We start from the raw sequence: 15,873 nt of genomic DNA, 5'->3' as shown, positions 1-15,873 counted from the left end.
AGATGCAGCTGGACCAGAATTAGTTCTAGATCTGATCTGAGTAGATTTATACTTGATTTATCAGGAATAGGAAAATACTGCCACCCTCTCCTATAAAATCTAAAAAACAAAAAAAAAGAAAAAATAACTTTAGAGATGCAAGGGCCAAACTCACATATCTCTGGAGTAACTGTACACTTTTTAAATTCTTCAAATTGACCCTTTGGGCTATTTCTAATGAGTTTCAAATCAAGGGCCAATGTTAAACAGATGATGCCACACTAGAACTGAAGTAGGAAAAACACATCCAGAAAACACATCAGTGAGACTGATTTATAGCTCTCAATAAAACTTGCCAAAAATATCTTCTGATTTATTTTTTTAAGCTGGAAAAATGGAATTACTCCAACATAAAGTGATAACAGGAAAACAATGTCTCCATTCCAAAGACTAAATGTTAAACTTTTTTTAAAGTGCTTGATTTAATATATTAATGAAATTAATGGAAAAAATGAAATGGAATTCAATTATGGATCAGCACAGAAAATACTCTTTGTTTATTGTCTGTGTTAAGAAGAATCAGTACCTATCGCTTATAAATCATTAACATAAAAATGCTCAATTAATCCTTATTTTATATATAAAGGTCTGACAGAAACTAGTCCCATCACTAGACCTTTGCTTCACAAATCGAAGCAATAATGGTTTCAGAAAGCAGTCACACTCTATGAGCAGACAATTGGAGAGATTTAGTAAATCCCACTTTATAGAGCAGAGACTAATCGGAAAACACAGGCCAGTCAAATGTTTCTTATGAACTGTTGACACTATATCAATGCTGAATCAATTGGTGGCATTTACTCTGAGTGACAGAAAAGAAATAAATATTTATATCACATAACCTATATCAATGAACCCAGGCAGAAAGCTATTTCTAACTTGTCAATATTTGATTATCTTGAAGAATCATGTCCCTTTCTTTTAATGATTAATATGAATTCCTTATTAAATCTAAGTGGAGGCTAGTGGAAAGGCAAATCATTATTAATGCTTGAGAGCATAAACCACTAAAATAAAAAACTATGTTCAAGTGTTAAAGTATCATTAAATGTGACTTACATCTTCCATATCAAGTGGTGTCAGTGTTCAGCCCAGAAATTTATTGATGCCTACAACTGTGCACAGTACCTCACTGCAATGCAATTTCACTCACTGTTTAGTTACCCTATAGCACCAAGGAATTAAGGAATTAGAAGGAGACACTTTGAAAGCTTCCAAAGGTGGGTTTTTTCGGTTTTTGAGGGAATTTTTTGAGTGCAAGCAAATGTAAGAAAGGCTAATCCTTATAAAGAAAAAAAAAGCCATATTGTTTAATATGAGGTTATCACACTCCCAAGGGAAAGCAATAAACACTCTTTAAGTGTCAAAAATCCTTGCCAGGATAACCTCCCACCCTATAGAGAACCTCATAACTGAAGCCACTAAGATATCTATGGTACTAGGTTTACTGTCAAAACATTATGAGACTGCTTATTTTTTGTCAAAACATTATGAGAATGCTTATTTTTTGCAGTGGAAAAACTGTTTTTCATTTTTGAAAGAAGAGCCTGTGACAGGTTATTTTCCATTGCCTGGGCTGAACAAATGTAGTTAAAGCTTCTTAATTTATGTCAATTTTGAAATATATTTTCCAGCTGAAGAACACAGTGACTCATACATAAATTACAATTAGTAACTAGAATGCAAGCATGTTGAAGATACATAAATATCCTAGGCTCGATATTTTTGCTTTTAGTCATATTTTATTTATATATACTGGTTCTAACAAAATGTAAGGCACTGAGGTGATACAGATGTGGACCTCAATCTAAACAAACCTTTGGCTGCTGAAAGTTAAAGGTATTCGATAAATATTATCTAAAATGTTGAGACTACAAAGATTATACATACACCACACTAGATTCTCCTTAGCTGTATATAGGATATTTAAGGACTAGAATTCACATACTCTGGATGGCAATCAGATGTCAGAAGCAGATCAACTTAATTTCTTCTAACTGTATTCAAGGAATTGTGTGCTAAATAAGCAAGGCCTCCAGAAGCACTACCATACAGCACTGTTTTAAGGCATGCACATCTATTAGGTCACAATGTTACAGGTGATATTAAAGGACAGGCATGAGGACCTGGCTTTGTCTTCTTGACATGCTCCACTACAAGTACTTGATTCATGAAATGCCAATGAGGCTTGGAGAGGTCAGCGTGTGAAGGCACTGAATAAGCATCTGAGATAATTAAGATTTCAGCCTTCGAAACATGGACGGGAAGTGAACAGCAGTTAAGAAAATCAATAAGAGTCTTTTATTTGCAGTGACACAGATGTCTCAGTCAATAGAGCCTAATAGGCAGGCTTGATCGCAATGGACAGGCGCCTGCCTCCAAGGCTATCAAAGGGCTTCCACTGTAACAAACATTAAAACGCATTTATGTTGCTACTGAAGAATCGAGGACCCTGTAGGTAGCTTAATTTACCAGTGTATGTTTAAAAGCACTCTACTATTTCAGATGTGTCCATTTACTTGAATCAAAATTAGTATGAAATAACTGGCCTGAAGGCTTGTTTGTCCCTCACTGGCTGGGTTAGGTCATTCAGCTTTAGATGGCCAGTCTACTAGGCAAACCAAGGTCTCCTGAAGGCCAGGAATTTTATACACCAAAGGTCTGCTGTCACTCTGCCTCCCTAAAAAGCCAGTGTTAGTTTCAGGACAAAAGAAGGAGCTAAGGTGAAAAAGTAATGGTTTTTCCTTTTCTCCCCAAAGATAATGAAAGAAACAGTCACCTCAGAATGCAGGGCCATTTCAACAGCCCACGAGTTGACACACTTGTTCAGAACTGATTAACTTTTTAAAAACTGAGATGGCAGCAGGGTGTGTGCATGGTACTTCACTCTGCTGGGAGTGAAACCCATTAGCACAGTTTGAAAAACGGGCTGCAAATTGTTCTGCCAATCAAATTAAGCCATGTTATTCATTTATGACAGGAAACTCACAGACTCTTTATCTGTTTAATATGCTTATGGATACAAAAACTGGATGGTAATATGTTATTATTATGTGAAAATCATAATATATAATAATACCTACCTGGCCATTGGCTAATATTTTTTTCAGTTCAGCAGAAGACTTCTTTAAGCTGAAAAGGAAAGATAATTTTTAGTGGCAAGATCATCAACACCTCTGAACACCACTGAAAATTCCAGACTGAAATACACCTTTGCTTTTAGGTATAGGGATTGAGCACATTCTTCACATCCTTCTCCCAATGCAAATTTTTTTCAAAAGTAACTGGCCAAATGCAAAAGGTATCAAATAAAGAGACTAAAACCCTGTTAGTAATCTAAAGCAATAAAGAAGCCTACACTCAAGATGAAGCTACAATATTTTATGAACTACTTCAGTGACATTTTTATGGTCATTAGTTCTACTGCCTTTAGATAGCCTTTCAGAGGCAATTTCATGTGGACAATGTCATCTGCTAAGCACTAATATTCACAGCAAATAAAGATTATAGAACTTCAAAAGACAAAATAGATAATTTAAGTCCTGGTCTCTTACACAGTTAAAAGTTATAATTCAGCTTCCTGGGAAGCAAATATGTAGTACAAATAAATCCTGGTACTCACTAGCTGTGTGATCTGGGACAAGTTACTTATCCTCTCTGAACCTCAATTTCCTCTTTCTGTAAAATGGGGAAAATACCAATTTTATAGGGTAACCAGGAAAATTAAATATTACAAAAATCTAGCACTGTGTCTTGTCCATAGTAGGTGTGTTTTTACAAATAAAATTAATAAATTTTAGTTGGCTTTTTTTCCTTTCCTATGGGTATGAGACTCAGCTCCGAGTTATTTAGGAAGTATTACAGTGTTCTCTGAACATATGTGACTATGTTAACACTCATATGGATGAATTTGGTGAAATTCCTTTTTTTTTTTTTTTTTTTTGAGACGGAGTTTCACTCTTGTTGCTCAGACTGGAGTGCAAAGTACAATGGCACAATCTTGGCTCACCACAACCTCCACCTCCCAGGTTCAAGTGATTCTCCTGCCTCAGTCTCCCGAGTACCTGGGATTATAGGCATGTGCCACCACGCCCGGCTAATTTTGTATTTTTAGTAAGATGAGGGTTTCTCCATGTTGGTCAGGCTGGTCTCGAACTCCCGATCTCAGGTGATCTGCCCGCCTCAGCCTCCCAAAGTGCTGGGATTACAGGTGGGAGCCACCCCCGCTGGCGTGAAAGTCCTTATTGAAGAAAGAATGGTAGTCAAGGGGAGCTCTGAAGTCTTCTAGCTTTATAATGAATTATACCTGTGAATACCTACCTGACTAGTAGAGTAGCATTTAAAATAGCACCTTCCCCCAGCAATATTCTATTTGAGATTTAAAGCCTGTTAAGGGGCGGGCGCGGTGGTTCATGCCTGTAATCCCAGCACTTTGGGAGGCCAGTGCAGGTGGATCACGAGGTCAGGAGATTGAGACCATCCTGGCTAACACGGTGAAATCCCGTCTCTACTAAAAATACAAAAAATTAGCCGGGCATGGTGGCCGGTGCCTGTAGTCCCAGCTGGAGGCTGAGGCAGGAGAATGGCGTGAACCCAGGAGGCGGAGCTTGCAGTGAGCCAAGATCGCACCACTGCACTCCAGCCTGGGCAACAGAGCGAGACTCCATTTCAAAAATAATAATAAAAATAAAGCCGGTTAACTCTACTTTTTTTTTTTTTTTTGAGACAGAGTCTTGCTTTGTCACCCAGGCTGGAGTGCAGTGATGTGAGCTCAGCTCACTGCAACCTCCACCTCCTGGGTTCAAGCGATTCTTCTGCCTCAGCCTCCCAAGTAGCTGGGACTACAGGCGCACGCCACCACACCTGGCTAATTTTTGTATTTTTAGTAGAGACAGGGTTTCACCATGTTGGCCAGGCTGGTCTCAAACTCCTGACCTCGTGATCCGCCCACCTCGGCCTCCCAAAGTGCTGGGATTACAGGCGTGAGCCACCACACCCGGCCAACTCTATTCTTAACCTATCCACTTTAGCCCTTTACCTACCTACCCATGCTAGTTGTCAGTATAGATGTCTTTCTTCCTACCATACCCTCCCCCAACAGGGGAGAGTCTGGGAGCTCCCTGAGAACACAGACACATCTTACATATTCTATATACTCCACTCTCTTCTCACCTTTAAATATAGCCCAATGACTTGGCATATGCTAAGGGTTCCATAAATGGTGGTCACTGCTCTGGTTATTATTATACTATGGTGGCAGTAGTAGTAATGCAGTAAGACATTAAGATCATAAATACATCAGAAAGCAAAAGGGGCCAAGCACAGTGTCTCAAGCCTGTAATCCCAGCACTCTGGGATGCCAAGGAAGGAGGACCGCTTGAGCCCAGGAGTTCAAGAACAAGCCTGGGCAACATAGTAGGGCCCCATCTCTAAAAAAGATAAAAAACTTGGCCAGGCATGGCGGCACATGCCTGTAATCCTAGCTACTTGGGTCACTTGAGGCCAGGAGGTCAAGGCTGTGGTGACCTGTAATTGTGCACTCCAGAATGGGGGGGGTGACAGCAATAAGACCCTGTCTCAAAAAGAAACAAAGAAAAGAAAGAGAGAGAGAGAGAGAGAGGGAGGGAGGAAGGAAGGAGAAAGAAAAGAAGAAAAGAACAAGAAAAAAAGAGGAAGGACTCAAGACCTAATATGAAATACACATATTCCATTTGGTACCTTTAATAGGTTACATTTGAGAGAATCTCAGACTTCAAGTTTGATCACACTTTACCACTTCAAGTTATAATTACTCTTCTTTCTAAATACATCTTAAACTTCTGCTATGGTCAAATGTAAACTATGGAGCCTGAGTTCCTATTTTCCTAGATTTTATAAAGTATGTCTTCATCCAAGGGTTCTTGACTTTAATGTCCTACCACATCTAAGAATCGATGCACTAAAGTGGCAATTAACAATTTTGTAGAATAGGATGAAAGCTGAAACATAGATGGAAAAAATACACAGCTGCCTAAAATCAGTCCAGTTAACATAATAATAGCAGCTGCTACTTATCAAGTGATGACCATGTGCTAGGCATTGTGCTAAATGCTTATTATCCTAATTTAATCCTTATAATAACTATACTTTAGGTATAGTTATTATCCCTAATTTATAAAGGATACTAAAATACAGACCTCCAAGATACAGATCTTGCTTGAAGTCCGTCTATCTCTTATACACACACACACACACACACACACACACCACTTTTTTCTGGGAAACATTCAGATCCTAGTTTTCCCACAAATGACTCCCAGTTTGATAGTTCCAATTATTGTAAAGACACAAATAACCAAACAAAGCCCAGGCAAGGTTTCTACATAGATATTCCATTATGTTATAAACTTGAATTAATAACATTTTGATTCATTGCATTTATAAAATGCCTTTCATCCAAGAAATAAAACGTGATTCCTAATACAGCTTCATCAGTCTTTCTAACACCCGCAGTAGATAGATGGAAAGTTTAATCATCCTAATTTACAGAAGGAGAAAGCTAAGTAGTTTAGGAAAGGCCTTGCCTTGGCAGTGGGACTTGAATTCAGTAATTATGGCCTAGGAACACCATGTGGATTAGTAAACTCAGTTTAATAAACAGGCATTCACCTAAGGCAAAAGAAAAAACAACCCATGCTTTGAGAGTAATAGAGGAAAATACTGTTTCATTCATTATGCTAGTATCTGGCTATCAACTTTGTCTGGTTAAAAAGAAAAGAAAAAGAAAAAATTGTATCCTGGAAATTTCTTTGTGACTCACTTTACTCAGTATTTCATTCATCGGCGTGTTCATGGTGACCTAAGCTATCCAAAAATCACTTTTAAAAACATTTTAAGGCCAGCTGTGGTGGCTCATGACTGTAATCACAACCCTTTGGGAGGCCAAAGTGAGAAAATTGCTTGAGCCAGGAGTTTGAGACTAGCCTAGGCAGCACAGACAGACACCGTCTCTACAAAACAAAAATAAAAAAATAAAATAAAATTAAAACCACTTAGTCAGGCATTGTGGTGCAAGCCTGTAGTCCCAGCTACTCGGGAGGCTGAGGTGGAAGGACCACTTGAGCCCAGGAGGTCAAGGCTGCAGCGAGCTGTGATTGTGCCACTGCACTCTAACTTGGACAACACAGCGAGATCCCATCTCTAAAGAAGTAATAAAATAAAAACATTTTAAAATTTAAATGTGTTACAACTGTAACTTGAGTAGGACACCTGAAGAGAGACACTGAGATATCCAAAGAAGAGAAAAGGATGAGGGGACTAGAAATAATGTCGTATCAGAAAAGATGAAAGAGCTGGGAGAATTTAGTCCAGAGGTAAGATGTAAAAGAAATACAAGTAATTCATACATACATTCATGCATTCATTCATTCAAACATGATTGACTATAACCTATGTGGCAAGCATCATGCTGGGAATTGGAACTTTGTCAATGAATATGCTACAGTCACTGCCCTCAAGTAGTATAGAATCTACTGGAGGACAGAGGTGATTATAATACAATGTGCTCACTGCTACAATACAAGGAAGCAAGGGGGTATCATAGGAATTCCTAGAGAGGTCCCTGGTGTGCACTGGGAGACGGGTAGTAATCAGGGACAGTTCTCAGAAGAAGATAATTTAGTCCTCAAAGATAACCAAGGTTAGCCAGACTGAAGGTCAAGGTGGGGATGAAAAGAAACAGGAAAATGTGCAGGCACAGTAGAGAGAAGAAAGTGATCCATTCAGGGCACTATGTGTTCATCAGCAAAGCTGGAATGTCAGGTGGGATGGGGTGCAGAGGCGGGCCAGCAAGCTGGAGTACACAGAGCACCCATATGTGAAGGGCCACTGCTCACCTGCTGTGGAGGTTACACTTTATCTTGAAAGCATGAAGAGCAGTGAAGGTTTTAAAGTTGGGAATGACTTCAGCTCAGGACTGTGCACTGGCAAGATGGCTCCAGCTGCAGGGTGGAGGAGGGGCTGAATGGGGCAAGAACGGAGGGAGTAGACTCTCAGGAGGCTGTGGCAGTGATGTGGAGAGCTGGAACTACCCACACAGCAGCAGGGACGCTGGTGAGTAGAAAGACGCAGAGCTACTCAGAAGGTAGAACCCACAAGTGTGGGGACTGACAGGGTGTGGCACTGAGGGAGGCCTAGGAAGCAGTGAAGGAGGACTAACAAGTTATCTGGAGTTAGCAATGGACTGGATGTGGGAGAATTTACTGAGACAGAAAATCTAGAACTGTGTTTGGAGGGAAGACGACTGGAAGAGCTGTTGACCTGGAAGAGGGAACAACCACGTTCTGAGGGCTTAACTAAAACGTTATGAATGGGTACTATAGAAAGACAAATCTCAGCTCACAAAAAAGAGCCTTCTGAGATGTAGCCGAATAAAAAAGGGAAGGAGCTGCGTTGGTTGATAAAGTGCATTCCTCCGACAGGGATGTTCAGTAAGAGGTTTGATGACCATCTGGCAAGGAGTAGGGAGTCAAACATCAAAGGAGGGCAGGATTAGATGGGAGCTTCTGCTCATTTGCCACACCACAAGCAGAGGATCTTTTAAAAACTTAGGGCTGGCCACGTCCCTCTCCTACTAAAAGCCCTCTAACTGCTCACCAGCGCACCAAGAGGAAAATTCAAACATTACAGGGCCTACGAGGCCCCGCATGGTAAGCCCTGTCTACCTCCTTAGCTCCTATCACTCCTATTGCTCTCTCATTTCCTCTCTCCAAATCTCTTCCCCAGTCCAGCACCCCTCCCTGTGCCAAACTGGCCTACTCACAAACATGCTGAGCTCTTTCTCCACCTCAGGGCCTTCACCTACTCTCTTCCCTCCATCTGAAACGCCCTTCTCTGCTTCTTGACGTACTTCTCATCCTTCAGGCCAAAACAGAAACGTCACTCTCCCCAGACAGCCTTCTCAGCACTCAGTCTAAATCTAAACATTCATCTTTCCATATGAGGTCCTTTCTCTTTGGTCAATATGGAGCTAGGTTATCTAACTGGTCAAATTTCTTTCTAGCTTCTTCCCCACCCCACCCCAACTCTGTAGATAAATCACATCAAGGGCACACTTTACTTGCTTGCTCGCACCTATTGCTTGGAAGTGAATCTGAGACTGCTGGGCTGCTGTGTTGAGAGGGTACGGCCCGAGTATTCACCTATAAGTAAAGAAAGAATCTTGATCAGTCTTGTGTTCTGAGGACACAGTTCTAATTAACCTATAATTTGCCACAAATTTCTCATTTCACTATGAAGGTTAATTAGCTTGTTGCTAGACAGACCCACAGTTGGAGTCTATTCAGTATATAGGTTACAAAACCGTATAACCCGCACATTACATAATATTCTATTCCTGTCATTATTGCATTAAATACTTAAACAGTGATGAAAAAGGAGAGAGAAACAGTGTGAAAATCCAACTCACTGTCTAGAATACATATAAAAACAGTATGTTCAAAAGGTACATTAAGAATATACCCAGGGGTTAGTAGTAAACCTCAAGTTATATCCTTCTAGCTCTGCAAACAAGCGGAACACTGTATGTAGAATGTTTCTTATTCACTAAAAAATGAGGTCCAAATAATTAATTATGAAATATTTGAGACTAATACAAAAGCCAGCTTTTCTTTCAGATGTGAAGCCCTAAACAGAAATCCAGAATTCAAAATACACAGAATGAAAAGACATTAACTAGATATATGTTTCTAGCATAAATATGTCGAGAGGGTATTCCATGTGCAATATGCTTATGTGCTTAATCACTGAAATGAAGTCTATATTCTTATTAAAATCTTGTAGATACCAGCAGTTAGGATTATCCTGAAGACACTGACCAACAAAACAATTCCAAATAATTTAAAATACAGTACCAAACCCCCAGTATGCAAATATATACACATACTGAGCAAATACTACAGATGAATCCTCCTCCACCTCCCATTTAAAAAAAATAAAAGGATCGCTTGTCAGAGCTTGAGAAAGTGCAGTTTTATTTGACATTTCAATAAGTGGAACATAGCATTACAAATCCATCTAACTTTACTGAAACAATTATTGAAATTCGTACCTTCAGGCCATGTATGTTCCGTTCCCCAGGAGGCTTGCAGGCTGAAACAGTAATTGACTAAATTGTAGAACACATCAGGGCCATTTACAAATTTGCTCAAAATGAATCGTTTAAAAAGAAATGAGGGTGACACCAAAATTAGCAGAGAGAAATGATTGAAAAGTGGCTCCCAAGACCCAAAGTGGGAATTATGAACCAGGGTTTTAACTTGCAGGAGTGAGCATTTATAAATGCAAAGAGCTTTCTGACACCACCTCATATAAATTCCAATTTCTGCTTAAAACATATAAAAATCAAGTTAACTGAGCTAAAATGATTAGATTCCTTTCATAATTCAAATTTCTGCAATCTGTCCTCATTCTATTACACTGTATATCTGCTATCACTTAAACTACTTTGAAAAGAACTAAAGGATTTTTTTTGTGGGCAAGGGGGGTGAGAAAAGGATCTTTTAATGTCAAAAAGATTGCTAGGGATTCTACGATGGAACGTTCTAGTTTGAATACTACTTTGCACAGCCATAAGCAGTCAAATGTATTAAAATACAGATATATAACTAATTTTATTACATTTCTTGCAAATCTTGACATATGCTAAGATTTAGTCCTAGAGATAAGGCAGTGCCAGGAAAAAAGAATATTAATTTCCTGACACCATCTTGAGTTACAGGTTAGTACTTTTCCAATTCAGCAAATGCTTCTTCAACAAATGTTAAAAATACAAAAGCCTCCTGCCCATGTTATAAACTACTTCTATTTGAAAACTATAGTGCCCTACAAATTGTATGTTAAGGGGCCGTCAATTTTGATTGTTTGGGGACGAATTAATTTGATTTTTTAAAATTATTTTTTGCTCCTCTCTCAGATGTACATGTCGTTTTCCTGTTTCTGACAACAAGAAATAGAGCTGTTTAATAATAAGATGTGGGTAATGACTGGGCACAGTGGCTCACGCCTGTAATCCCAGCACTTTGGGAGGCTGAGGTGGGCTGATCATGAGGTCAAGAGATCAAGACCATCCTGGCCAATATGGTGAAACCCCGTCTCTACCTAAAATACGAAAAATTAGCTGGGCATGGTGGCGGGCGCCTGTAGTCCCAGCTACTCGGGAGGCTGAGGCAGGAGAATGTCATGAGGCAGGAGAATGTCATGAACCCAGGAGGCCGAGCTTGCAGTGAGCTGAGTTCGCGCCACTGCACTCCAGCCTGGGCGACACAGCGAGACTCTGTCTCAAAAAAAAAAAAAAAAGGAGAAGATATGGGTAATAATTACAAAACACTGCAGTTGCTTTCATTTTGTATATTTCAAATATACTCAAATTTATTATGTTATTTTTCCTAGAAAATATATCTAAACCATAACAAAATGTTTTTACTTGCCTTTCTAAAATGCATTACAATTAAGACTCAAAATCTTCTTTCCTTAAAATGGAAATTAACCTTTTGAACTACAGTCACATACATTTGATGCCTGGTCCTTGAGGGACCATCAATACTTCCTAAGACAACACTTCAAAATATTTCCACTGAAGTAAGCAGTGCGTTCATAAATTTCATTTAAACAAAGTGGCTAGCCAAGGAATCAGAGACAAACATCAACTCTTATCTCTAACCTTAACATCTGCCTCACTCCTCAATTGACTTCTCAAACTTTTATAACTGGAGATGTAAACAGCAGTCAAAAAACCCAGTAACCTCTTATTTCCTAAAGTTACCGGGTCAGGAATTACTACAAAGCTAGTCAATGTTCCCACTTATTAATATTTAACATATCTTTTAACAATGGAGAGGACTTAGCCATGACCTGGGAGTTACTATCCAAGGCAACTGTGCTACTTGGAATGAAGAGAATATGTTATTAGATCAGAATTATGGCCAGGCACGGTGGCTCATGCCTTTCATCCCAGCACTTGGAGAGGTGGTGGTGGGAGGATTGCTTGAGCTCCGGAGTTTGACACCAGCCTGGGCAACATTGTGATACCTTGTCTCTATTAAAAAATTTAAAAAAATTGCCCAGCGTGGTGGCACATGCCTGTAGCCCTAGCTACTCAGGAGCTGAGGCGGGAGAACTGCTTCAGCCTGGGAAGATAAAGGCTGCAGTGAGCACGCACTGCACTCCAGCCTGGGTGACAGAGTGAGACTCTGTCTCCAAAATAAATAAATAAATAAATAAATAAATAAATAAGGAAACAATCATTTTCTTCTATCCTTCCTACTTGTTCAGTCTAAAGATTCTTTTTAACATGGGGCCTAACCATAAAATTTAAGATCTGAGGGCCTCTAACCAACTAGGTAGACACAGGAAATATACCCAGTATGTCTACAAGTCGATTATGTAAATTTGCGTAATTTCACTTATCTACATATGATAAAATGTACATTTGATGTAGACAGGTAGCAAAAAGCAAAAGACTACCAAAAACTAGAAACAATTATACCATAGCATATTAAAAAAACACAGAAATAAAAAGACAGTCTCATATTCTGAAATATTTAAATTTGGCTTAGAAAGACTATGTTTAACAATTTATTGCAGCCTAGTGGGTTTTATGCTAAGACTACATGTGACAATGACATCTCATATAATTTCCTCCTTTAAGTATCCTCTCCCCATAATATACTCCTCTCCACTCCAAAACAAGCCCTCCAAACTACTCCCATGCACACTCTAATTATATTTTGAGATATATGCCTTTCCATTTTAATCATATTATAATTTAAATGAAATTCTTACTCTAAGGGCATAGTAAGCACTTACAAGCTGTGTGACTCTGAAGTTACTTAACCTCTCTGAATCTCAATATTCTCATCCATAAATTGGAAGCAATAATACCTAATAGGCAGAACTATCAGGAGGATTACAGATGATGACGTGTAAAGCAATATTAATGCCTTAACAGAGCAGACATCTAAAAATGGTTGTGATTATCATGGGAAGAAGCATAATGCAATGAACAGTGAGAATGACAGGACTTCTCACAAAAGGAAAGAAAACAAACAAAACTTCAAAAGAATTTGGATGAAGATAATTAAAAAAAATTTTTTAGAGACAAATGAAGACCCACAACGGTGGAAGTGTGTGTTTTTTTTGTTGTTGTTGTTTTTGAGACAAGGTGTTGCTCTGTCACTCAGGCTGGAGTACAGTGGCACAAACATGGCTCACTGTAGCCTCAAACTCTTGGGCTCAAGCCATCCTCCCACCTCAGCCCACCAAGTAGCTGGGACAACAGGAGTGTGCCGCCACACCTGGCCAATTTTTGTATTTTTTTGGTAGAGACAGGGTTTTGACATGTTGCCCAGGCTGGTCTCAAACTCTTGAGCTCAAGCAATCCACCTGCCTCAGCTTCCCAAAGTGCTGAGATTACAGGCATGAACCACCGTGCCCTGCCTGGAAGTATATTTCTCCAGGATACTGCAATTAGGGTTTTCTATGGCAGAGCTATAATGTCAATAGAGAAATTAATGGAAATTTTCAGTTTGTAAAATACTACTCCTTGTGAAGAAAGAATTTTGAAACTTGCCCAAATTCTCCAGTCACTGCAAACATTAAGAAATAATCTACCTCCTGGCTGGGCGCGGTGGCTCATGCCTGTAATCCCAGCACTTTGGGAGGCCGAGTGGAGCGGATCATGAGGTCAGGAGATCAAGACCATCCTGGCCAACATGGTGAAACCCTGTCTCTACTAAAAATACAAAAATTAGCTGGGTGTGGTGACACGAGCCTGTAATCCCAGCTACTCAGGAGGCTGAGGCAGGAGAATCGCTTGAACCAGGGAGTCAGAGGTTGCAGTGAGCCGAGATTGCACCACTGCACTCCAGCCTGGTGGCAGAGCGAGACTCTGTCTCAAAAAAAAGAAATAATCTACATCCTAATCATTGGACTAATAAACAGAAATAGCAACATTTCTTTTTTCTTTTTTTCTGTTTTGGTGCTTATTCTTCAAGTACAACAGAAGTGGATTGATCGCAGTCCTTGTTTTGGACTATCACTGGCCTTAAATAGCCCAACTGTACTTACTTAGCACTTCAATAAGTTATTAGTAATATACTAAGCACTCCTGATTCTGCTGCCCACACATATGCTAGAAGAGCAGTATTATTCTTGAACCCAGATCTTCTTGTGGGTTGGCCAAGCCAGCTGCCTTTGGAGACTTTATCAGTGCAAATAGGAGCCTACTGGTTAATTGAGCCATTCAAACTTCAGAGAGTTACAGGTAATGAAAGTCTAGAATGTTTAATTGGAAAACTCATACCATGATTATTTGTACAGTATCAGTTAACGAAGGTAAGTTTAACTTTTAATTATTTCAATTAAGTTATTTCTAGAAGGGTTACTTAGAGAATTTCCTTATCTGTTCCATTAGTTAGAAAACATGGATTCCAAGTGGGGCAATGTATAACGGGTGAAAGACTTAATGGTTTATATAATTAAACTGTTCTTTTTCACCATTATTCAAATTTTGAGGGAACATTTATACACGGTTGAACAATCATATCTGATACAAGGATAGTACTGCCAAACCTAAAAGGGAAAAAGAAAACTATCTGACCAAGTGATTCATTGAAACTTACTCTCATCAGCTCATATTTTTAGAGATAATCAAATTTCCATTTATGAAGAATTTCAATTATTTAGAAAATACCTCCTCAAAAAACCAGATACCAAACATGCCACCAAAATTTCTCTCCTAACACCTCAGTAAATCTTAGCTTCTGCACTAGCTGAAAGCTTTCTCCTCAATAGCAGCTTTGGCCACCATCATGGGCCACAATTTATAGATATCCAGAATTAAAGTCATTTATTTGCCTTGGTTTAGAAACCATGTGGACCCCCAAAGAGTTCTTTAAGCTAATGTATGTACTTCAAAAACAAAAAACAATCTAGTTAGTTTAATTTACTCTAGTAAATTAGATATTTTATCTGCCATAACTATAATATAGCCTGCAATCTCCACGATAATGAATACTTCTTTTGTTTTTCGAATTAAGAGCTAAACATCATGTTATGTGCATTTAAACCTTTGGAAACATAACTGTTGATGAAACAGTTTACTGAAATAATCATTGTTGATTAGAATTTGCTCAACATTACCTCTTGGAAATATCTGCAGAGGCTCTATTAACTGTCCATTTACTTGCTGTTCCATTATTGTGGAATAATACTGCAAAGAGATTATAGAAAGAGATTACTCAGTAATGTATGAATACTGGAACAGACACTTATGGTTGTTTAATTCACAGTACTTTTGTAAATTGCTGGTATATACATATCAGCCTTGAGAATACTTTTCCCCTACCGGCACATCAAAATGACTATAGTGAATATTTAGGATTGAAAGTCCAGTGTGTTAGCCTTCACCCTGGCATTTATCTTTAAAAGTGTTGATTAAGACTTTGTATTAGTATTTAAGAAATATTTGAAAATGATATATATTTAGATGACACATAAAGCATTTTGGTGGAATTTCCCAAATTGCCTCTTGCTCTTTTTCCCTGGATTTTGCAAAGCAAAATGAAGAAGCTTCACATCGGGCTTGGACCTACATGCCAGTTAATCAAACATTATTCAATTTGTGTATAAAATGCACAGATAATGGAAATCTAAATCACAGAGACTGTGGAAATAGCAAACAAAATATGACCCATCCAAAGATGACAGGATTAACATGATGAAAAGGTAGCCTAGTTTCAAACAAACATACCTTTTATGCTTTAGCCTTATAAACACTTTAGTATGGATCAAATTGCA

General features: G+C 38.9%; 1 protein-coding gene across 3 annotated transcripts in view; it reads right to left on the bottom strand.

Annotated features, from left to right (window-relative positions):
* MAP2K5 (mitogen-activated protein kinase kinase 5) overlaps window positions 1–15,873 on the bottom strand; it is a 261,289-nt gene that overhangs the window by 208,182 nt on the left and 37,234 nt on the right. For all 3 annotated transcript variants that reach the window (XM_030814642.1, XM_030814641.1, XM_030814640.1), the window contains exons 4-7: window positions 15,217–15,286; window positions 10,127–10,167; window positions 9,151–9,218; window positions 3,123–3,171 (exon numbers count right to left, since the gene is read on the bottom strand). In XM_030814642.1, coding sequence (XP_030670502.1) covers window positions 3,123–3,171; window positions 9,151–9,218; window positions 10,127–10,167; window positions 15,217–15,286 — 228 coding nt within the window. The remainder of the gene's footprint in view (window positions 1–3,122; window positions 3,172–9,150; window positions 9,219–10,126; window positions 10,168–15,216; window positions 15,287–15,873) is intronic.

The sequence above is a fragment of the Nomascus leucogenys genome, chromosome 6 (genome assembly GCF_006542625.1).
Source record: "Nomascus leucogenys isolate Asia chromosome 6, Asia_NLE_v1, whole genome shotgun sequence".
NCBI lineage: Eukaryota > Metazoa > Chordata > Mammalia > Primates > Hylobatidae > Nomascus > Nomascus leucogenys.
Note: the sequence above shows the minus strand (reverse complement) of the source record. Positions and strands in the feature narration are given on the sequence as shown.